General features: G+C 48.5%; 1 protein-coding gene across 1 annotated transcript in view; it reads right to left on the bottom strand.

The window, feature by feature from the left end:
- KIF14 (kinesin family member 14) overlaps positions 1 to 24,516 on the bottom strand; it is a 606,238-nt gene that overhangs the window by 571,255 nt on the left and 10,467 nt on the right. Inside the window, exon 4 of the mRNA XM_078641003.1 lies at positions 11,251 to 11,338. Within this exon, the coding sequence (XP_078497129.1) occupies positions 11,251 to 11,338 (88 nt within the window). The remainder of the gene's footprint in view (positions 1 to 11,250; positions 11,339 to 24,516) is intronic.

The raw sequence follows: 24,516 nt of genomic DNA, 5'->3' as shown, positions 1-24,516 counted from the left end.
ACTTCGATGGATGGGACCAGCTTTTATTTTTGTTTTCTCAGTTGAATTTTAAAAAACTTTTGACCTTGGAAAATATTGATAGGAAGATAAGAGAGTTTGCGTTTTTTTATGCACGTTTTTTAGACTGTTAATATGCAGTGGCTTATTGGCTCTTATCTTTATGAAAGCAATAGTTACCAAATTCGTTTAACATTAGGTGTAGGAATCCGTTTTTAAAAATATTAAATGAATCTGTTTAATGTCGAAAAGAAATAATTTATCATCTTACAATGCTAGTAATTAATTGATAAACTCCAATCACTTTAGTGTTACCTTGCACTGCCTTTAGATTATGATCGCTATTGTTTTTAGGAGCCACCTTTTGTCTTATTTAATAATGCCTAGATTGTACTGTAAACCTAAGCACCTCAACGATAACTTGCACTATTTATTTATTATTTATTTCTTTTGACACATGTAGAGCGCGCAGCTACCTCCAGCGGAGGTGTCCCGGCGCTAAGGCAGTCGAATAACAAGACACACACAAGCTTAGAGACGGTTAAAGAGACAGGTTTTTAGAGCTCGCCTGAAGGCAGGTTCTGGTTCAGTCAAGCGGAGAGGAAGAAGCATGGCATTCCACAGTTTTGCGGTCCTAACCGAGTAAGCTCCACAACCTACCCTCGCCTTGCGAAAGCGGGGAGTGGTGAGGAGCTTCAGGTGGTTAGATCTCAAGGCCCGGTCATGTCATTGTTGGAGTCTGACTATCAAGTAGGCTGAGCCTCGGCCCGGTAGCTCTGTAAGCCAGGGTGAGTGCCTTGAATTCTATTCTACTTATGACGGGCAGCCAAGCAAGGCTACTCAGTTGGGGAGTGATGGAGTGACGGTAAGACACCTTGCAAATCAGTCTAGCCGCTGTATACTGTATCATTTGCAGTCTGCGAATCAGATATGCAGGGAGATCCAAGAAAAAGGTTGTTGGCATAGTCCAGAGGAGATGTAATTAAGACATGAACCACCGTCCCCCTGCAGTCCATTGGGAGGAAGTGGAGGAACTTCCGCAGGGTACGGAGTTTCCCGAAGCAAGAAGAGGCGACTTGCCGCATCTGGGACTAGCAAGAAAGATTATTATCAAATCTGAAACCCAGGCTTCTCACCGAGTCTGCTGGCTCAGGAGGGGGGGTTATATTCTTGAGGCCACCAGAGACTAGAGGGTGGAGTGCCCGTTGGTTGAAGAAGAGCACCTCGGTTTTCTCCGAGTTCAGCTTTAGACAATTTTGGGTCATCCAGGCAGAGATGTGACTTAGACAGCTTCTAAAGTTGATAAAAGTAGTCTCAGATTGTTCTTTAAAAGAAAACAGAAGCGGAGTATCGTCAGCATAGGAGATCACCTTCACCCCCAGGGATTCGTCCAAGGATGCAAGCGGGGAGAGGTATACATTGAAAAGGAGAGGATCAATGCAGAATCCTGGGGGGCCCCACAAACAAGGGACTTCTGGGAAGATACAACGGACGTAGAAAAACTCGTTGTGTCCGGTTCTCTAGGAAGGACTGGATCCAGGCAAGGGCCGTACCCTGAATTCCCAGTTGTTGTAATCTCTCTATGAGAATCTGGTGGGCACAGTGTCGAAGGCCGCAGACGGATCCAGCAGCACCAGCATTGCTGCATTGCCCTGGTCAATAGTCTCACGGACACTCTCTGACACTTCAAAGATTGCAGTCTCTGTACTATAGCTTGCTCTAAGCCGGATTGGGAGTCGTGGAATCGATTGTTAGATTCCAAGAATTCTGATATTTGACTCTGTACTATCTGTTCAAGGGTCTTTGTCAGAGCAGGTAGAAGCGAAATGGTTCTGAGGTTTTTATACTTTGCAGGGTCGGAGTCTGGTTTCTTGAGTATGAGCAGTAGAGAAGCCTGTTTCCATGCTGCAGAAAAAATTCATGAACGCAAAGAAGCGATACAAAAGGGGATGATGGATGGAGCGTTTGAGCAAATCAAACACTCACCCCCAGTCAACTGATCTGGGTTTAATCCATCACCTTTCTTTAGCTCACTCCGCCACCCCAGTTCAGACATGGCCATATGCAAATCAGTCTGACCCTGTGCATCATGGGAACAGTCCAGCCCGAACTTCCAAAGCCATGTCTTCCCTGGACCGGAAACAAGCATCATGGGACGGGTTTCTGGTATTAATCCGTCATCAGCCAGGCTAGCTTGAATCCAGTGGCAAAGAAGAGTTCCAAATTTGGTTCAGGGGGGCATTAAAACAGGGGGCCAGGGGATTAAATAACTGGTCCGGGCAGGGATCCCCCAGTGAACCAGATTTACATTCGGATAGTTTTTTTAAGGAAGCCTCAAAAGAAAGAGGACGGAATTAGGTCAAAGGCTCCGAGCTGTCTGGAGTGGCATTATGCTCTGGCAGAGTCAAATTGGATGGGAAAGTAGCATAGATAGATTGAATTTTGTCCTGAAAAAAGTTCGACAACCGAGCGTGAGAGTCACAGTGCTATCAAGAGCTGCTGGTTTAGTGAAGCATTTTAAATAAATCTTTCACTTTATTTTCAGCTGATTTAATCTTGAGGGTGAAGTAGTACCGCATGGTACTTCGCTTAGGTTTATGGAAGTTTTTAAGGGCCTTTCTGTAAGAGAGTTTGGCTGCAGGGTCATAGGATTGTCTCCAAGCGCGCTCCAATTTTTACATAAACTTTTTTCGGTTCGAAGTTCTGAGGAAAACCAGGGGGCAGATGGTCTCTTCCTAGAGGAGACGACTAGTCTAAGGGGGCAACTTCATCAAGAGCATTGTTAAAAAATCTATTAAAACTTGCAGTATCTTCACCAGGATTACCCGACAACGTAAGGGGGGACCGTAAGCAGTGCTTGTGTCATTCTGTCTCTTGTGACTTTGCTCCAGTTTCTACTTCTCTCAGGGCAGTGCTGAGGTCTAGTACTGCAGTGAGCAGTTTTAAAGTTGAATGGTATCAATAAATGGTCAGACCACGCTAGTGGTAAGGGAGCCTTAGCCATCAGGTTGGGGTCATAGTAAAAATGAGATAGTGTGTGTGGCCGGCAGCATGTGTGGGGGCCATGACGCGTTGTGTAAAGTTGAGTTTGACAAGCGTATCTGCTAGTTGGTTGGCTTTTGCGCATATGTCACTATCCATGGGGAAGTTAAAGTCCCCTAGAACAGTAAATCTAGTGTATTTTAAAGAGAGGTCTGCTGCTATATCGCAGAAATCTGCTACATGACAGGCCAGAGTGTTTGGAGGTCTATATACTAGGATCCTTGCGACTGATACAGTGGATGCGATTTTTACGTAGAAAGACATGGCCTCCAAGATTTCTAATTGTTCAAACCTTTTGCAGGAGATTTCCCAGCCCTCCCTAAGATTGATAGCCACCCCACCACCGGTCTTGTTGCCACCTCTATTGATAACCGTCAACCTGAAGCCAACAGGCACGGCCAGTGTCAGGTCTGGATTTGAGCTCTCCTTGAGTCAAGTTTCTGTGAGAAACATTAAATCCCATGAGTTTGCCTCCAAGGAGAGCCAGATGTCGTCTGCGTGTTTGCGATGGGATCTGCAGTCAATCAGGCAGGCCGTAATAGGGCTAATTTCTCCCTGAGTGGAAATAGCAGGGGGAGAGTGGAGAGAGGAGTCCTCCTTGAATATCACGGAACCTGCCTCTATAGAGAAAGGACAGGAGCTGCAAGCTGGTTAGCCTCCAAACGGTCTTGCTCGATCGTGAACTCACAGGTGTATTATTCAAACTTAGAAGTCGCTCTTTGGACCATACAATGCAGCCACATAACAGGCAGAGTGGCTGGCGCAGGCCGCGTTCCGGATGCGGACGGGTGCAGACTTGCTTCCCTTTGACACACGGCTGTGCAGCGGCCCCATCTATATTGACACCCATCTGAGAGAAGCTAGAGTGCAGCCCAACTGTTTGCTGCTTCGGGTGCCTCATGGTGATTTTCTGGCGTTCAGGAATCAACTCAATCAGAAATGGCTTCCCCCCTCCCAAGCCACGCACAGCATGGAGAGCCGGATTGAGAGATTCTGCCCCGGGACATGTGCAAATTTAATTTCATACAGTATTGAGAACAGTGCTTTTAAAATCAAGACAGGTATTAAGAGCATTTAATTTCAGCAGGACAACTATTAAAGCACAAGTTACTAACCTTCGGTAAAGATATATCTGTAAGAAACATTAGTTAGTGTTAGAATCCTTACCTTAGAATATCCCCAGGCATCAGGCTGGATCTGGAAAGTTTTCGTCAGCAGTACCCCTGCGCGCCGGTAGTCGTCGTCTGCGGCTCCGCGTCCATCGTCGTCGTGATCGCCGGGATGACGTCGCTTGAGTACTTAGACGCCGCCCTCGTGCGCGGACATCAGTTCTGTACATAGCTTTCCGCACCAGGAATGCAGAGCCATGCAAGAAACCGACACTGGTGCCATGAAACTAGGGCCCTGACAGGGAAAGTCCTTAACCCTAGATATCGGTTCGCAAGGTGGGGTGGTAAGGAATCTAACACTAACTAATGTTTCTTACAGATCTATCGTTACCGAAGGTAAGTAACGTGTGCATCTGAAAGAAACATGTTAGTGTTAGAATCCTTATCTTAGAATAGATACCCCAGCAATACCAACCTCGGTGGTGGGTCTGCGAACCACAATCACACCAGAAAGTCCTGGAGAACTGAACGGCCAAAGAAGCTGTCTCTCCGGACTTAGCGGTCCAGGCAGTAATGCTCGGCAAATATGTGCAGCGAGGCCCACGTAGCTGCCTGACAAATGTCCTGCAAAGGGACTCCCCGCCCCATGGCAGTAGTAGCTGCCGTGGCCCGAGTGGAATGGGCGCGCAGCCCCTCAGGAGGTTCCTTTTTAGCCAAGGAATAACAGATCTTGATGCACAAAACGACCCACCAAGAGATGGTCCGCTCGTGCACCGCCCGTCCCATCTTAGCACCCATGTAGCCAATAAAAAGTTGGTCGTCCACCCGGAACTGTTGTGTGTCATTCAGGTAAAAGGAGAGCGCCCGTTTTGGGTCCAGACGGTGGAGCCTCTCTTCCTCTTTCGAGGGATGCGGAGGCGGAAAGAAGGTGGGCAAGGTAATGGTCTGGCCGATGTGAAAGGCAGTAAACACCTTGGGTAGAAAAGAAGGACGAGTCCTCAGAACAACTTTGTCCCGATGGATAGAGAGGAAAGGAGGATTAGAAGAAAGAGCCTGGAGCTCACTCACTCTTCTGGCAGAGGTGATGGCACCAGGAAAGCAGCCTTAACAGTCAGAAGACATAAAGGACAGTTATGGAGCGGCTCAAAGGGAGCACACATCAGATAGGTTAACACCAGATTCAAGTCCCACTGAGGCATTACAAAGGGAACAGGAGGAAACATGCGAGTAATGCCTTTCCAGAATCTATTTACAACAGGAGACTTGAAAAGAGAAGCCTGATCAGGAAGCCTCAAGAAGGCTGAAACAGCTGAGAGATATCCCTTGATCGTGCCCAGAGCAAAGCCTTGCTGGGCCAGGGAAAGAAGAAAGAGGAGAACCTCAGAAAGAGGGGCAGAAAGGGGATCCATAGACTTTACTGTGCACCATGCCATAAATTTGTTCCACCTGCGGGCGTATACAGTTTTCGTGGAGGGACGCCTGGCTGCCAGAATGACTTCACAGACTTCAGGAGGCAAGTCAAATGGCATCAACTGTCGCCGCTCAATCTCCATATATGTAGGTGGAGACTGGACAGGTTTGGGTGGGGGACCATCCCCTGTTGCTGCGACAGAAGATCCTCCTGAAGAGACAGTCGAATCGGGGGACTGAATGACAGACTGAGTAGCTCGGGATACCAGTATCTTCGTGTTAAATCCGGAGCCACAAGGATGACATGGGCCCCGTCACGCCTGATCTTCTTCAGCACTCTGGGCAGAAGTGGTATAAGCGGAAAGGCATATAACAGACCGCAACTCCACTCGTGATGAAAAGCGTCTCCGAGCGAGTGCGGCCTTGGAAATTCCAACGCACAGAACTGATGACATTGCGCGTTCTCTTCAGTGGCGAATAGATCTAACCAAGGCTCTCCCCACTGCTGAAAGAGACCTTGGGCCACGTCCAAGTTCAGACGCCACTCGTGATCCATCATGCACCGACGGCTGAGTTCGTCCGCCCTGGCGTTCTGAGAATCTGCCAGGTCTTGAACAACCAGGGTTATGCCCTGATGTTCCAACCATGTCCAGAGGTGCAGAGCCTCCTGACAAAGGGTCCACGACCCCACCCCGCCCTGTTTCTTGCAATACCACATGGCAGTGGTGTTTTCCGTGAACACCTGCACTACACTTGCCCGGACAGAGGGAAGGAATGCCTTCAGTGCAAGTCGGATCGCCCACAGCTCCAGATGGTTGATATGGAGCCGGGACTCCGCCGGAGACCAGAGGCCTCTGTTCTCCGCCTCTCCCATGTGCCCCCCCATCCCAGGAGGGACGCATCCTTCACCACTGTGTGCTCCGGTTGGGGTAGGGAGAGTGGCCTCCGAGATCAGGACGTGGTCTGACAGGTTGCCCGGATGTTGTGCCCACTGGAACTTCAGGTCCCACTGCAGAGTCCGCATCCGCCACCTGGTGTGCTGGACTAGCAGGATGCAGGAGGCCATCAGACCCAGCAGCCGTAAGGCCATCCTGACCGAAACTCGGGATAAAGGCAGAAAGATCGGAATCAGAGCTTGAATATCCCAAACCTGCTGCTTGGGAGATTAAACCCGAAACTGCGCCAAGTCCAGAATCGCTCCGATGAAGAGGAGCTTCTGGGAGGGACTCAGGTGTGACTTCGGCACATTGATGGAGAACCCCAGCGAATGCAGGAGGTAGGCCGTAGTCTGGAGGTGGGCGACGACTGTTTGGGGCAAGCCCGCCTTCCACAACCAGTCGTCGAGATAGGGAAAGACTGGAACCCCTGATCTGCGCAGATGAGCTGTGACCACCGCCATGAATTTCGTGAACACCCAAGGGGCACTGGTGAGGCCGAAGGGGAGCACGGTAAACTGAAAGTGCTCGTGGCCCACCGTGAACCGCAGGTAACACCGATGGGCCGGCAGGACTGGAATATGGAAATAAGAGTCCTGCAAGTCCAACGCTACCATCCAGTCTCCAGGGTCGAGGGCAGCCAGAACCTAAGCTAAAGTCTGCATCTTGAACTTCTCCTTCCGGAAGAAGATGTTGACGCTCCTGAGGTCCAAGCTAGGGCGCAGGCCCCCTTTGCCCTTCTTGGGAACCAGAAAGTAGTAACAACCCGCCCTACTTCTGGGCCAGGAACGCGCTCGATGGCCCCCTTGGCAAAGAGGGCCATAACTTCCTCCTGCAGAATTTGCAAGTGATCCTCCGACATGTGGTGGAACTGCTGTGGCATGGCTGGAGAGGTCATCTCGAAGGGGAGGGAGTAGCCCTTTCCCACGATTTGCAGCACCCACCTGTCCGAAGTGATGGTATGCCAGTGAAGCAGGGGATGGCGAACTCTGCCTCCCACTGGCGTGCAATAGGCCTGAAAGCTCGGACTAGGAAGGCTTTGAGGCAGATGCTGCGGGTGCGGATATGGACTGACCGGCTCCCTGACCCCCTGTTCCGCCACGGCGGAAGGCACGTCTGCGACCACGTTGGGGCTGGTTCTGCAGCCTGTGGCTGGAAGAACGTGCGGGGCACCCCTTCCTTGGCCACGAAAGGCAGAAGTCTGCTGGCGCTGGGCCGACAGGCCCAAGGACTTGGCCGTAGTCCTGGAGTCCTTAAGGCGCTCCAGCGCGCTATCTGCCTTGTCGCCAAAGAGGCGACGGCCATCAAAAGGCATGGCCATGAGAGTGCTCTGGACATCCCCTGAAAAATGGGTGAGCCTCAGCCAGGCGTGACGACAAATCGCCACCGTCGTTGCAATCGCTCTCCCCAGCGAGTCCGTGGTGTCAAGTCCACATCGAATGGAGTACCGTGCTGCATCTCGCCCCTCCGCAAGAGCCTGGGCGAGCCGTGTCTTGGCCTCCTCCGGACACTGGGGGAGCACATCGGCCACCGTATCCCACAGAGAGTGGGTGTAAAGGCTCAAAAGGCATGCAGTATTAATGGACCGCAGTCCTAGACTGACCGAGGAAAACAGTTTCTTGCCAAACTGTTCCAGCCTTTTGGATTCCCGGTCCGGGGGTGCGGAAGGGAATGCGGGTTTGGGATTTGGAGGCCTGGTTAACCAGACTCTCAGGGGTGGGATGGGTGGACAGAAAGCAGGGGTCGCCCGGAGCTGGGCGGTGGCTCAGGGCCACGTTCCGATCCACAGGAGGAACTGTGGTGGGCTTTGACCAAGTGCCCATCAGAACATCAGTGAGGGCCTCATTAAACTGCAGTAGAGGCTCCGAAGAGCTTACTGGCGGTTGAAGCACCTCAGTGAGTATGTTAGTCCTCACGGCCGCTGCAGGGTGCTCAAGGCCCAAGGCCTTGTCCGCCTTGCGTAGCACCACAGCATAAGTCGCTCCCTCCTCCATAGCCACGGAAAGGAGGAGAGAGAAAACCAGTGTCAGGCGAAGTGTCTAGACCACTGGCCTTCGCTTGCTCATCTGCCCAGTCCTGACTCAACTAGCACTGCTGTGCCAGAGGGTCCTCAGACCCCTCTCAGTCCTCCCCTTCATCTGTGTCCTGATAAACAGGCAAAAATGACGGAGCCGGGGCATAGGTGAAAAGCTCACCGGTCGGCGTCGGTAACTGTGCCAAGCCGCACCGGTCTGATGCAGAGCCTGGACGGGGCTGAAACCGGGGACGACGTCGTCCGAGGACAGCACCGGAGGTGGCACCGAGGGGGTCGGCGCCAGCGGAGTCGTACGGTCAACTGGCGTCGACCGGGATCCAGGCCCGAATCCCACGGGGTCTAGTGGCGCCGGGACCAAAGTCGCCGACGGCACCGAGGACGATGCTGCCGGCACCACAGGGTAAGGACCCCCAGTTGGACCCGCGGGGCCCGAAGGCGTGCCGGGGGTCTCGACGGCGAGAAGAGACTCCTCATGGCCATGAGGAAGTCTCTGATCTGCTTTGGTGTGGCATCGAACCCAGGGACCGGAGGGTGTGGGGCTGGATGCGACGGCACGGGTCCCGCCGGAGGTGCCACCCGAGCCCTCGGCCGAGTCACGCAACCGGCGAGGGGAAATCGAAGAACGATGATGCTTCTTTGACTTCTTCTTCCAATGCCTCGACTTACCCGAGTGAGAGGACTTCAATCCGGAGAATCGGTGATGACTGTGGCTCCGCGACCAGTCCCTCGACTTCCTCCTCGAGCGGCGTGGAGCCGACTGCCGAAGCTCGAGTAGCTTACGGGAACGCTCCCGCCTAGCTTTCGACGTCAAGGCCCGGCTGTCGGGGCACGACTTGTCATCGTGGTCGGCCCCCAAACAGTAGAGACACCGGTGTTGGGGGTCGGTAACCGACATCAGTCGGTGACAGGCGTCACACGACTTGAAACCGGGCATACCTACTGGCATCAGGAGTTGAAGTCGACTCGAAAAAGATAGCCAAAAATGTCCAAAAAGTTAGTCAAAAAATGACCACGGGCACGCTCTTCCCAGATCTGCGTTTGCTGGCGTGCAAAAAACAAGAACTGATAGCGCGCGAGGGCGGCGTCTAAGTACTCCAGCGACGTCATCCCGGGGATCAGGACACCGACGACGGACCTGCAGACGCCGCCTACCGACGCGCTGGGGTACTGCTGACGAAAAATTTCCGTATCCAGTCTGACGCCTGGGGATATTCAACGGTAATGAATCTAACACTAACGTGTTTCTTTCAGATACATTCAGCATTAAAAGTGTGTCAACATTCCAGCATTAAAAAGTTACACGAGGCTGTGTCAGTCGATAGCCTTATGTGATCTGCACAGCAGCCCGTTTATATGGAAACCCATTTGCGAGAAGCTAGAGCACTGCCCAACTGTGCGCTGCCTCCGGTGCCTCGAGGTGATTTCCTGGCGTTCAGGTATCAACTCAATCAGAATTGGCTTCCCCCCCCCTCTCGAGCCACGCAGGTGAGTTGAATTAAGGGGTTCTGCCCCGGGACATGTGCAAATTCAGTTTCATACAGTCTTGAGAACAGTGCTTTTAAAATCAAGACAGGTATTAAAAGCCTTCAATTTCAACAGGACAACTATTAAAACATTAAGCATTAAAAGCGTTTCAACATTTCACTGTTAAAAGCATTAAGAAGTTACATGCGGCCATGTCAGTCGATGGCCTTATCCTAACTGCTGAATTGTCTGCCTATAATGAACTGAAAATCCTAAGCAATGAATTTAAAATCCTGAATTCTCTCCTTATAAAGCTTATAACGAAAATCCTAAGCATCACCGGAGGAATATCCTTCTAACTGGCAGCCAAGACATGGAACTCCCTCCCCATCCACCTCCGGCTGACCCAGGACCACCTTTCCTTCAGGAAGCAACTCAAGACCTGGCTCTTCGAGCAGTAGCAGACCCCCCCTCCCCCCCCACCCCAGCGCCTTGAGACCCCTCTGGGTGAGTAGCGCGCTATATAAATGCTATGATTGATTAAGCACTTTTCATTGATGGTAGATCATGATTGGTAATGTTTTTAGTACCTACGTTTGTCTTGTTTTTAATGCTTATAATGTACTGTAAAAACTGAAGCAACTTAGCTTTTTTGGCACTACATTTTAAATATTGACTGATACTTTTTTTAGAAGCCAATCTCTATAGACTTGATTAATTTTATTCTCATTCCTAGATGAGATGTTTGTTGACAAGCACTTTAGTTTTTATCATGGCTAAATTTTGATTGTGACTGATGTATAGTTATGAAAATGCAATGTGATCACATTGTAATGATTTTTATTGATCAGACAATAAAAGTTTTATATAATAAATTGATTAATTACATGTTCATCATGGATTTGTGGGGAAAGCCAGTGCTTACTTTTGGGGGAAGATTCTCCCAGGCACGTATGAATTATTACAATGACCCTATAGACCCTGTATTAAGGCTAGGTTCTTTCTATTAGGATACATGTGCGCCCAAACGTTATTTGGCTTCTCAGTATGGAGTTCTCGGACTGTGCGAAGCGCATTAACCCATAAACTGTAAGACAAACAGAACCCATTGGTCTTAATGAAAACAGCGTCTAAGCATACCAGCATTTGTCAGTGTGCTCAAGGTGACTGATCATCAGGGAAAAGTAGATACTGAGGGGGTTAGTGGCATGCATAGTTAGATCAAATGTAAAATTAAAGAAAATGTGTTGTCTCAAACCTGCTTTGCTTCAGTTTTTGCAATCTGGGAAAATAAAGCTTCACAAAATCTTGGAATTAAACCTTCTTCTTCACCAAATCCCATCATCCTATAGAAAAGCAAATTATAGCTACACTTAGAATAAAAAAAAAAACCTGCAGCCTGTCCAATTCTTAGTACTAAAATACAAAGAAAAGTATGAGGTTAAAGACAGTTGAACTTGTAAAGAAAATCTCTTGTGATATTAATAACGTCATATCATTTTCATTTATAATCACACTGGCAAAAGTAATATATTCATTATAATCTGGAATGGCTGGGCCGATTACGTCTTTTTGTGCTTCCCATTGCTAAACTCACACACGTAAGCAAATATATTGTCCTCTGACAAAAAGTCCACAAAATGTTTACACCCTCGAAGTTAAATATTAAACATTTATAGGTTTGGTATTTCAACTTTTTTTCCCATACATTTAATCCAGGTCACTGCTTGGTAGTGCCTCAGTTTGCCTTCAAGTTATTGAGATTTATATTGGTCTACCACCAACACCAACTTCACAACAAACAATTTCAAACTCTTATATGGGCACGGGACATTGAACATGTGCCCATATAAGCATTTCTGCATGTTATGTGCTATAATGAGAGACAAGCGTTTACACGGTTTAGCTAATATTCAGTTGCAGATGGGTCCACCTGTGTAGGCTAAACTTCGATTTAAATTTGTTAAGTCAGGTTTCAATATGGAGGCATTTATTTAGCTCACATTCTGCCACTGGTATGGCCTCATAGTGCTATAGGCAATCCAGTGACTTTCCAACTAGTTCCGAAGTTACAAATGCAGGGCAGATAAAGTCCGATTACACCTGTGATAGGTTACAGGCAATGTGCTAGGATCCTACTCTCGGTTACGTGACCTTGTCTTGTTCATCAAGCTGCTAGTGTACGATTTTGGTGCTGAAGGGCTTGTCCTGTGCAGATAATCAAAATGCAGGAGTCTATACTTTGTAGTGATGGATACTAACCTCACCTCACTATCAAACAGACTATGCTTGTTAGGACAATCCAGCCCATAGAACTTGAAGGCCCACATCTACTTATAGAACGCAACCCACTTTGGACTGAAGTCAAATCTCTCCAATAGCTGGTCATATCAACAGAATACTTGATCTAAAAGAAGGCTGCGGCACTATGCAGTCTTACATTTTCATTTTACAGACGATATCAGAAATACGAGTTTCGGGGCATTTTCAACAATTTTAGAAATGGACATGTCTCAAGTCACTGTACCACTTACATCCACAATTGAACATACTGATCGAGGAGGAGGGAACACTCACTCAGATTAATCGGTATTCAGTAAAAGCATGTGGTAACATCACCCATCTATTGGGTTTCAAACATCCAACGACAACCTTCAAGCAACTTGCTAGAAAAGCGTGAGACACAGTAAGCCAACACACTATTTTAAAAGGATGATCTTGTAGAAATGAAACAGTTGTCTTCTTTAAATTATTATTAATTATGATCACTAAAATTTATAGAGCACAGCTGATATCTAAACAGGTGTCTTGGAATTAGTAATAGCCAAATACAGTACTCGCAGCAGCAAGTAAGAAGGTGTACAGCCAGGTGGCTTTTAAGGCCTTTCTGAATGCCAGGCGTTCACTTAAAGAGTAGAGGCTGAAGTAGGTTATTCTACAGATGTGCATCTAGCAGAGAACACTCTGCCTCCAGCTTGATCTCATCTGAACTTGGTAACAATTATCCACTTTGCATCAGCGCAAAGTAGAAGAGGACTGGGTCAATATCATTCGACTGTCCATTGAAGTAACAGTGTCCCTACCTTGTGAATAGCTTTAGGAACAATACAGAGAAATGTAAACATAACCCAGTGCTAGCCAATCAAGGGAAAAAGATGAAGACTAGTAGTGTGGGCGTAGTACTGCTAGTCCGGCAGTGGCAATCTGATAGAGTTACTGAAGTATATACTATGGGCAGGCAGAAATAAATACTTGCAATAATCTAACCTGCTTAGAACAGTTGACTAACTACCAGAGGACACATATTAGCAGGAAGAAGTTTACAGAAAACGCGCATCAAGGAGAAGCAGGAAGATGACAAATTGTTTACATGAATAGACAATGACAATAACTCCAAAAAGTCATCTACTCTTCACTGAGCGCCTTCTTAATCATGCACTTGGGGTTAATTAACCATTCTTTCTAGAAGTTGATAGCTTTGTGCTATTGCGTTATGCTCCACAGAAAATGTAATAGTGTGCTTATATTACAGGATACAACTGTAGTTACCAAGTGCCTTCTAGTACCTTCATAATTATGATACCATTGCTTTCTTTTCCATGTTTATCATAAGGTTCTCCTACCATTTCTTCATTGCTGAAGACGGAGAAGTACTCTGGCCGGCCTACCGAAATCAGCCACAGCTGCCAAGTTCTGCCCAACAAGACCACGCTTTCTTTTGCATTGTCCTTCAGTAGGAAATGTCTGGTCCTTTCCCAGCGGTCGAGGTTTTTCTCCTGCACATTTTGGTCACCTATAGCACCAAAGCTTTCTCAAGAAGCTTGTTGGGAAATCTCATTAACACAAAGTTAGAGGGAAATTGTCTTAAAGTGGGCAATAGGAATACTTTTCTTCAGCAGGGTACTCTTCCATTATTGTGCGAGTATCCTTTAGACACTGTCGCCCATGGAGAGGAATGTAAAACCCTTTCTACGACTGGCTGAGGGGAAAACATGGTTTTTCGAGATGCCTGAAGAAGCATATGATAGGCTTGAGGGATGGCGGAAGGCGAACGGGACCAGTCACGGAAACAAAGAGCAACGCCGACGGACGGAGGACGACGAGGCATACAGTCAAGAACTCTTTCAACAAGAAGATGGCCTCTCGCAGAGGGTGGATGAGGACGACCTAGGCAATGGATGAACAGGACCAGTGGGCGAAGCCCTGTAACAAAGACTTCTAATTGTCCCAGAAACTTTATCTATGCCGTCTCTGGACACTGAGCTGAGGCAGGCCCTGCCGGAAAAGGGAGGGTTCCCCTCCCCAGGACTTCTTACCCCTTACACGCAAGTACAATGTTTTGGGTTGGGATGGAGCACTCTGCTGAGTTGGGGTGGCGGGCAGTTGGAAGTCTGTCAGGCAGGGAGGCAGGGAGGTGGGGGGATTCGGGTAGCTCTTGTTTTTTGTTTCCTTGTTTTGATTGTTAATGGAAATGACACGGCAGCATGGCATCTGCAACACGATTGGTCCCTACCTGACATGGAGAGGTCACTATTCCCCAGCGAGTCCCGAGACCCCAATGGAGACAGGCACACCTCACACTAGCACCGGTGCAGAGGCCCCGAGGGTACCAGTGGCTCCGCTTACATTGTTGACATGGAATGTGCACGGATTAGGTGACAAAATTAAGCGGGGGTTAGTATTGCGATCCCTGAAACGTCAGGCTCCCACTCGAGCGCTTCTGCAGGAGACACACCTCAATGGTTCGGCATGCAGAGCGATGGATAGATGGGGGTTCAAAATGGTGGTGCACTCCGTGTTCTCAACTGGGTAACGGTTTTACGCACGAAACACGACGATCAAGGAGGGTTCGCTGCACTACATGGACAATGGGAGGGCAGACTCATAACCGTGGTATCGGTCTATATTCCCCTGCACTCCACACGGTGGCACTCCCGGCCCTCAGTGAGTTTCTATTATCTCTTCCGGAGGGAGACCTCCTAATTGGGGGAGACTTTAACGCAACAGTAGATAACAGCATGGACCGACACCCAGTGAGATCATTGACACCGGGGGTTTCCCGCCTCCAGAGCTTTACAGAAGCGTTGGGCCTGATAGATTCATGGAGATACAAGCACCCAGTAGCGAGGCAATATACTTTCCATTCTACAGTACACAACAGTTTATCAAGGATAGATTATTTCCTGGCCTCGGAATCTAGCATACCACATATACAGGATGTCACTATTGGGCCCAGCGGTGTGTCTGACCATTCACCAGTGGTGTTAGTTTACACTTCGCATCACACTTCCCGCAAGCGTGTGTACCCTATCTACCCAGGTTATTTGCAGATTCCGCAGGTGCGGAAGGAACTTCGTAAGACCACCAAATATTTCTTTGCTGAGAATGTAGCCTCAGTTAGCTCCCCGACCACCCTATGGGAGGCCTACAAGACGGTGCTCAGGGACAGGCTATAACCTCCATCACAGGTTACAAACGCTCTAAGCACCAAGATCTAGTAAATCTAGAAAGGGAACTACAAGCAGCGGACGCCGCACATACAAGTGATCCCACGCCAGAGTCCGCACGCACCCTCGGCAGCATAGGGAACACCTTAGACAAGAAACAAAGACAGCTATTGAGGCGACTAGACACAGGATATATGAGGCGGGCGATAAAGCCGGGAAATTGCTGGCCTGGCTGGACAGGAGAGAGCGTGGTAGCAGAACAATAGCACACCTACAGACGACGGAAGGTCATGTTATACCAGACCCTGACGCCATAGCGCACACCCTAGAGGAGCATTTTCGGGCGGTATACACTTCCTCCTCGAGTGCTTCAGAGACTGACGTGGCGTGCTTCTTGCGAACCATAGAAATGCCGGGCCTCGAGCCGGAAGCTACATTAGAGCTGGCGGCTGACTTGACCGTAGAAGAACTAACCACTGCTATTAAGTCGTTGCAGTCCGGTAAGGCACTGGGACCCAATGGAATCGAATTGGAACTGTACAAACTTATGACAGAATCTCTGGGTCCACATCTGCTCGTGATGTATAATGACAGTCATGAACAGGGCATACTGCCTGAGGACCAAAGGACAGCCACGATCGTGGCGATTCTAAAGCCCGGGAAGCCCCATCGGACTGTCTCTCCTACCGCCCAATATCATTACTTAACGTAGAAGCAAAGATTTTGGCAAAACTGCTCGCTAATAGACTACAGGAACACTTGTCTGATTTAATTCATCCGGACCTGTCCGGCTTCATGCCTAACAGAAACATAGCCCTCAATCACAGGCGTCTGCATAGCGCATTAGCACGGGAACACTTATTAACTGAACCATCGGCTGTCCTGTCCCTAGACGCGAGAATGGCTTTTGATATGGTGGAATGGGTCTATCTTTTCGCGGCGCTCCCATACTTGGGCTTCGGCCCGAAGTTTTGTGCATGGATCCGGCTCCTTTACACGGCACCGGTGGCGCGCGTGGCGTTGAATGGGCACCTGTCGGGAACTCTACGACTGACAAGAGGGACCAGACAAGGTTGCCCTTTGTCTCCACTCCTTTTCGCGTTAGTGTTGGAGCCCCTGGCGGCCAAAATTAGAAAGTCCCCTCTTTTAAGGGGCATTCAATGGACTGAGGACTGGGAGGACGGCATCTCCCTTTATGCGGATGATATTCTCATATATCTCACAGACCCGGAAAGATCGCTACCGGTGTTATTCGAGATATGTCATACTTTTGGGTTCATCTCCGGTTACACAATAAATCGGTCCAAATCGGCTCTCTACCTTCTTAAGGGTCCTGAACCGCGACTTCCCCCAGACTGTCCGCTGGCGTTATCCCAAGACTCGTTTAAGTACCTGGGCATCAATATCACCAAAAACCCAGCCGCCTTCTTCGTCAAAAATTTGGCCCCCCCTCTAGAGCGCTTGCGTAGAGACGTGGCCCATTGGGAAGCCCTGCCCTTGAGATTATTAGGGAAAGCAGCATTATTTAAAATGTTGGCCCTGCCCCGCTTTTTATATGCGCTGGAGAATACACCCTTCCCAGTGCCACTGAAATATTTCCGGCAAATAGCAGCGCTGATATCCAGGCTCTTGTGGGGTAACAGGCCAGCTAGCATAGCGCAGGCTAAGTTGCATCGCAGCTGGTACGATGGCGGCATAGCGCTCACCAATGTCCAGTTGTATTACTAGGCAGCTCATCTTAAAATTATCAACCAGTGGCTTCACGCCTCTTACACGGATCCGGCATATATGGCGGATAGAGCACAACTCGGAACAGATAATATGTTAGCGGCTCTGTACAATAGAGGTTGGGCACAGAAACTAGAAGGTCCGACAAGACATACGGTCATGTTGTGGTACACGGCACAGGCGCATTTAGGTTGGAGAGATACCATCACCAAACTCACCCCGCTCTGGGACTCGAAGCGACTAGGCACACTCAGAAATAGCAGGGGCTTCAGACATTGGGACAGCATCGGTATTTCCACAGTAGGCGACCTCTGGGATAAGGGAACGGTCATTCCCTTTGATCTGCTTCGGCAGCAATACGAGCTGACACATACCGAAACATTCCGATACCTGCAAATTCGCCACGCACTCCTTGCAATATTCCCACAGGATGTAGACATACCCGAGGCATCTCCCCTAGAGGACAGGTTGATCACAGATTTTATGCCCAAGCGCGCTACATCACTCATATACCGTAAATTGCTTAATAACATACCGGATCCCACGATCTCTTTGAAGGATAAATGGACCACAGATATTGCTGACATGGACAAGACGGAATGGCAGGAGGCCCTTGCCTCACCCAGGGAGGTAGGGATTCCAGCTAGACTCAGGCTAGTGCAACTCAAAATCTTACACCGCTCTTACCTCACCAGGCCTACACACCACAAGATAGGCAGAGCGCAACACCCATACTGCCTCAGAGGATGCGGGGAAGAGGGTACCTTTTTCCATACTGTGTGGGTCTGTCCCTTCATAGCGGATTATTGGCGCACGGTCCTCCGAACGATATCCCAGACTTTGCAGGTGCCTCCTCAACGTGTGGGAACCGAATGATCTGACACGGCAGGGACAGACGCGGGCGACACTGGGCTTCATGGTCGCAAAGCGGAACATAGCGCAGAAGTGGGGGGCCACTCACCGACCACTATTGGAGTCCTGGTGTAGGGACATGGATGTAACAATGATCACTGAGAGAACAGTATATGTCAATAGGAAATGCCCTAGAAAATGGACCAAAGTGTGCGCTGCCTGGAACACCTATAGAGGGGATATATGCGAACCCATTCCGAGATAGCTCAGACGAGGATTCTGGGGAGGATTGAGAAGGTGGATGGGTCGCTGCTGTTGTTGGGATTGTTTTTGATTATCAAGGAGGGGAATGAGATATGGGAAAAGTGTTGTCAGAACTGTCATGTAAGAATTGTAACCGGATATTTTATATTTGCGGAATGCTGCTTTGAAGTTTGCTGTACAACCAGTAAAAACATGTTTTAAAAAAAAAACGTTTACCATGGTATGTGGGCCTAAAAAGAAACCTTGTCGAACCTTTCAAATAGATGGTACCCCAATTTGTACAGTAAACTCTTTCTCCTACCTTAGTATACTGTTTTCAAATAAAGGAGTAAGTACTGCTATATATGGGGCAGGACATTGGGGCTACACAAATAGTGCTGCGTTACAAATAGAAGAAAATTGTTATATAAAACGCTTGTTGTTTTTATCGTCCTCTGTATTTAATACCATCGCACATCATGAGGTGGGGCTGCAATTTTTAGAGGACATCTTGATGGCAGGACCCTTATTATTATGGGCCCAAATCTGGAAAAATTAAGGAACTGCTTTAACCAAGTCAATCATTTTAGACTGCTTAAACCTGGACGATGCTCTGAAAATTCCCTGGTTGTCCTATACTAATACTACCCTGGGGAATTTATTTAATATGTCGGTATGGTCGAACCCTGGAAAAATACTATTAAAAAGAAAGAACTTAAGGCCTCCTTCTTGTCATTTAGACAAAACCGTGGAGCAAAAATGGAACCAAGTAAACAAACTGACTTTATACAAAAGATATATGTTAGAAGAGGGAATTAATGGTTATCTGTTGCATGTGACTCACCTGCAGCATCCGTTCGTTTTATTGAAGCCGAGATGTGGTATTGTACATTATTGAGTTGCTTTCCCAAAAATAAAGATACATCCTTCAGATAAGGTGTCCTTGTGATAATACGAGTAAACAAAGTACGCTGCATTTTATATTATTCTGCAAATTTTACTGTCATTTTAGGAATTTTTATTTGAAGCCCTTCTTTGTTAACCATGGAATCAGGTCCCATAAATTGGCTATGAAATTCCTTGTAAGCCTAGACGATTCTTTGACATGTTATAGCACTGCCATGTTGATTTTAAAATCAATTCCCGCAAGGGAAAGCTTTGTGTTATAGATTAATAATGGATGACACCAATGTCTGTACTTCTTTTTTAATATGCGCCAATTTTTACGTATTATATTGTCTGTGCTTTTATGGCTGTTTTTAATAGTGGAATAAAGATTTTTTAATTGAATCGAGTCTCGTATATGACAAATACATCTCCAATTCCTGGAAGCTACCAAGTATTTCCAGCCAGGATTTAAGGATGGGAGGACAAATACAGGAAGCTGCTGTACTGGCTGGCCTCCCTGCAGCAAGCAGCCAGGATTCTGCCTGAAATCACGAATGAGCATGGTAACTCTTTCCATACCCTTTCTGATATTACACAGGTATTTGCACGCTACTACTACCACCTCTTATACACAGCTCCCCTAGAAGGGAGACAGACTCCTCCGCTTAGTTCCTCAATGACGTTCCCCTCACTGACCGAAGCCTGTATGTTAGACGAGCCCTTCACAGCCAAGGAAATGGCTATGGAATGGTCAGTGATGGCTCCCAGGGAAACTCCCAGCTCTGATGGATTTCCTGCAGAATATTACAGTATATTTCGCAATATTCTGACCGCTCATCAACTATCCCCCTATAAAGAAATGGGTCAGACAGGCACCTTTCGCCCCCCAGAGACAGGCACTGCCACATATGTGGGGGTTCCTCAAATGCAACCTCTTTCCACAGCATATGCAGATTACCATCCAATATCTCTCAATAATGGGGAAGTTAATATCTTTGCGACATTACTGACCACCAGTCTCAAATGTGCCCTGCACACACGGATACATCCGGACCAATGCGGCTTGTTATCAGCTCCTAGCACAAGACATTGCCTCTTACACCTTCCCGTGGCCCTGGACCACCATCATCTTCTGCCTCCTGACTTAGCCTTACTTTTTATTGATTTTGAAAAGGCTTTCAATACAGTGGACTGGGGCTACCTCCAGCAAATGCGGATATAGGCCAGGGTCAGGCACCAGTTCTGTGGAATGGTCCGGGCCCCCCGTACCTACTCCTTTTTGCGCTCACGATTGACCAAGTAACGCAACTCATATGTACCGATGCTCAACTGTGTGGGTGGCAATGGAGTGTCTGCCACAAAGATTGCATTGCCTTCTATGCGGACGACGTCCTTCTCTATTTGGTGGATCCCGCAACAAGTGCCCCTCGTTGTCGGCGTCTCCTGCAGTGCTTTATAGAGGCCTTGGGTTTCAAGGTGAGCCCCTCCAAATCAATGTTGGTGTCAAAGTCCCATCCAGGGATTGCTTTGACTGGCAAGATATTATTGCTATCGGCCTTCTCAGTTTCAAATACCTGGGCATCTGGGTCGCACTGCACCTTGAACTCGCCTGGTCCCTTAATCTCACGCCTCTGACGCAAAACGCTAAAGATGACCTCACTAAATGGCAGCCCCTCTCACTGAACATAATGGGTTGCATAGCTCTGTATAAAATGATGATCCTGCTGCGGTTTCTCTAGGTCTTTCAGAACCTGCTACTCCTCATACCATGGCCATGGTTTCGGGCCATGGACAAGATCGCAGCCTCCTTCCTGGGGCGCAGGTCCAGGCCCTGCTTTACCAATCAGACCCTCCAGTTTATCGCGATTTCGCGATTCACGAAAAAATCGCGAAATCGGCAGATTACCGCGATGGCCGCGATAATAACGATATTGGCCGCGATATTTCAAAACAAACAATGCCTGGGTGTGCGCGCCGCCCTCCCCCCCCCACTCGTGTGTGTCAGCAGCTTCCCGGGACACACACAGACAGTCAGACTAAGCCTCATTAACAAGTGAAAGGTCTTTAAATTACCTGTGAAGTACTCGGGTGCGGCTGGCAGTTCAAAACTGCCAGCCGCACCCGAGTACTTCACAGGTCATTTAAAGACCTTTCACTTGTTAATGAGGCTTAGTTTTTCACGCCCCGCCTGTTTTCCTCGGCTCTGGCAGGTGTCAGGGGCTTGCGGTGGTGCAAGCTTTCATCAGACAGTACAAATACAGAACAAGCAGCAAATGTGTAAAGTTCGGCTGCACGACACACGACCCCCACTTGATGTACACATTTAGCCTAATATGTACAGACTGCAGTGCTGTACTATCTACTAATTCTTACACAGACTGTCAACACCGTCGAACTCTCCGGGCAGTACAGGATGTGCATAATCTGTACTATGTATTCTCTGCCTGCCGCGCATGATGAAAGGAGCGGAGGTAGTAGCAGTGAGAGTAAATTAGAAAGTCAAACAAAACCTTTGTTCAAAGTACCGCCTGTGTCTGATGCCAGTTCCAGCCACGTGTCTGTAGATAGTGTGGCTTTTTAGTAATCAAAATAATGCGCAGACTTTATGACAAAAATGTCAGTGAGAAAGTTGCAGCCACGTGTTACCTACAAATGTGCTTATTATTGCTTACAGCGCCATCAGCTGCCTGCCGCTCAAATTTTATGACTCAGACTCGCCAGCATTGGACACGATAACGAGGATGTTTATTGTAAAATGTCCTAAATGCTGAGTGAAACCCGGCCTCCCATGCTGAGGTACTGGCAATCGCCACTGTCCGGTAGGAGGCCTGAACCTAATGGATGGAAGCAAATTTCATATGCGCAGCTCTCCACTTGTTGGAGGGAGGGCAGTTCTCAGCTCCCCCACCTGACCTAGAAAACAATCTGCCCACTTGTAAGGGTGCGAGGGGCCGAGGCACACTTGCTTGGTCCTGCCAGGTTCACCGAGCCAGTGACTGGACTCCACTCTGACAGCACACGGGCTGCTCTGCCTCGGCCCAGAGACCCTCAGCCTGTAGCAGCTCACCAGCAGCAATGCCTAAGGCCAGCAATCTGTGAACTGCTTTGAGGCATGATTTGCAGCGAGTTAGACCTGTTCTGTGCTCCAAGACAGTGAGAGACCGCCTCCGATAGTGTCCCAGCCTTCCATACTGTGGAAGCCTAAGTAGCATAGTATCCACAGGTAAGTAGGGTTGACAGCTTTTACATGGAGGATAAAGGGGAAAGGTGGAGCGCAAAGGTAAAGAGGGGGAGCAAGAATGAAAACTGAGGGTATGGGGCAGGTGAGACGAGAAAGAAGGGGTGAAAGGGGGCGAGCAAAGAAGTCATAGAGGTGGGAAAGAAGGAAAGGGTAGTAGGGGGTGAGAGAAACTGGGCGAATGAAACTGAAAGGTGGAGAAAAGTAGAGAGGAGTGAGCAGGAGAGAAAGAGGGAGGGTGAATGCGCGAGAAAGAGGGCGAGAGAGGAAGGGGAAGAAAGACAGTGTCTGGAAGAACGAAAGTATGAGAGTTAGAGAGAGAAGAGAGGGCGAGGAAGGGAGAGAGGGAGACAAGAGAGAACTAGAGAGGCTGGGTGCTAGAGAGATCCGAAGATGGAAAGAGAGAGGGACAGGGGATAAGAGACTGGGCTGATGAGAGAGATATGTGTGTGTGAGAGAGGATGAGTGAATGAGGCACAGAAAGAAGGGGCATGAGAAACAGAAAGCTGAATGGGACAGTGGAAAGAGTGTAACAGGAAGGAAGATAGAGGAGCTAAAAGCGGCAAAACACAACTAAGAGAGGGAGAATTGGGAGGCAGAAAGAGTGTAGGGAAGGACGGGTGACGCATGGGGTCACTGGAGGCCGCTTTATCAAGGTCTAGGGCCAAATAAAATGCCGCAAAATTGCCGCTAAATTTCCATTTTTGTGCCCCTAAATTTCCATTTTTGTGCCGCTAAATTTCCATTTTTGTGCCGCTAAATTTGCTAATCCATGCCGCTATATCCTGGGGGGTCTGACCAATGCTCTTTCCAACGTACCCCATACGACGGTGGCCTGAGTATGACCATCTCTACCTCTATTATCAAGCCTCTCCCCTCCTAGCAATTCATGGCTGGGTTAATGGGGGCTTATCGGATCCCGTCTACCAGTAGGAATTATCCCTTCTAGGGTTCTCTCAAATACTTGCCATGCTCAATGGTTCCCCAATCTCCAACTACACATCTCTAGTGACCAAAACGGCTCTTCTAGCTTGGAGGGCAGCCTTATGCCACACCCACTGGAACACTAAAGTCACACAACAAACAACTCTGGAAGATGGAACCTTATTGGTATTTCTCAACTAGGCGACGTCTGGTAGGAGACACGCATGTAGTCTTTTTAGGAATTCCAAACCATTTATGCTCTAACTAATACGAGATTCTATAAATACCTTTAATTGAGACACGCTCTTCCATCTCACGCCACACATACCAACTCTCTCCCAGAGTTCATCTCGCTGGAGGCTAAACTCCTTATGGGTGATCTGGGAAAGGGTAGGATCTCCAAAATGTACAGTAGTTTGATCCATCAATGCCCCAAGCATGTTAGCCCATCTCAGAACCCAATGGGAGAACTGGATAGGTCCCCTTGAGGACGATGACTGGAGAGACGCACTGATGGCACCCAGGGTTATGACAATTTCTTCCAGTTTGCGGTTAATCCAAACTATCTACCTTTAAACTGCTTATCTCTCCCCGGCTAGATTACACAGAGCGGGCCTCCTTTCTGAACCCACTTGCCCCCTCAGTGGCGACAGTCCTGCTGATTTCTATCACATGCTATGGTTGTTCCCCAAGATTCAAGAGTTCTGGCATGCGGTGGTGGGAGACCCGACTGAGGTGCTGGGATACGAGGTCCTTCTCTCCACTTTGGTGCTTCTGCTAGGTATCCTCGATGGTTCTGGGGGCACAAGGGCTGATCGGTCCTTCGTAGGTATGGAGCTTATGGTCGCCAAGTGGGACATTGCCACTCGCTGTAAGTCTACTGTCCTCCAACCCTTTCACAGTGGCACCGGGGAGTGGACTGGTGCCCACAACAAGAAAATACGATATACGAGGTCAGGGGCTGTCCCCTTAAACATGGTCAAGTTTGGGAGAAATGGCTGGGCCAGTTAGCCTAAGGTCCCGTATCGAGACAGGGGTGCTGCTGATGTTTTGTACTACTAAACTGTGTCATTTGATTGCCAATGACTTGATCAGACGCTGTATCACTTTCTCCAGCAAGTAACTTGGGTGCCATGATGTTTTTTTCTCCATGCAAAATAAATAAAATCTGTTTATATGAAGGAAAGAAAAAAGTTCTTTTAGG

The sequence above is a fragment of the Lissotriton helveticus genome, chromosome 1_1 (genome assembly GCF_964261635.1).
Source record: "Lissotriton helveticus chromosome 1_1, aLisHel1.1, whole genome shotgun sequence".
Lineage (NCBI taxonomy): Eukaryota > Metazoa > Chordata > Amphibia > Caudata > Salamandridae > Lissotriton > Lissotriton helveticus.
The sequence above is the reverse complement of the archived record's forward strand: the minus strand, read 5'-3'. Positions and strand labels throughout refer to the sequence as shown.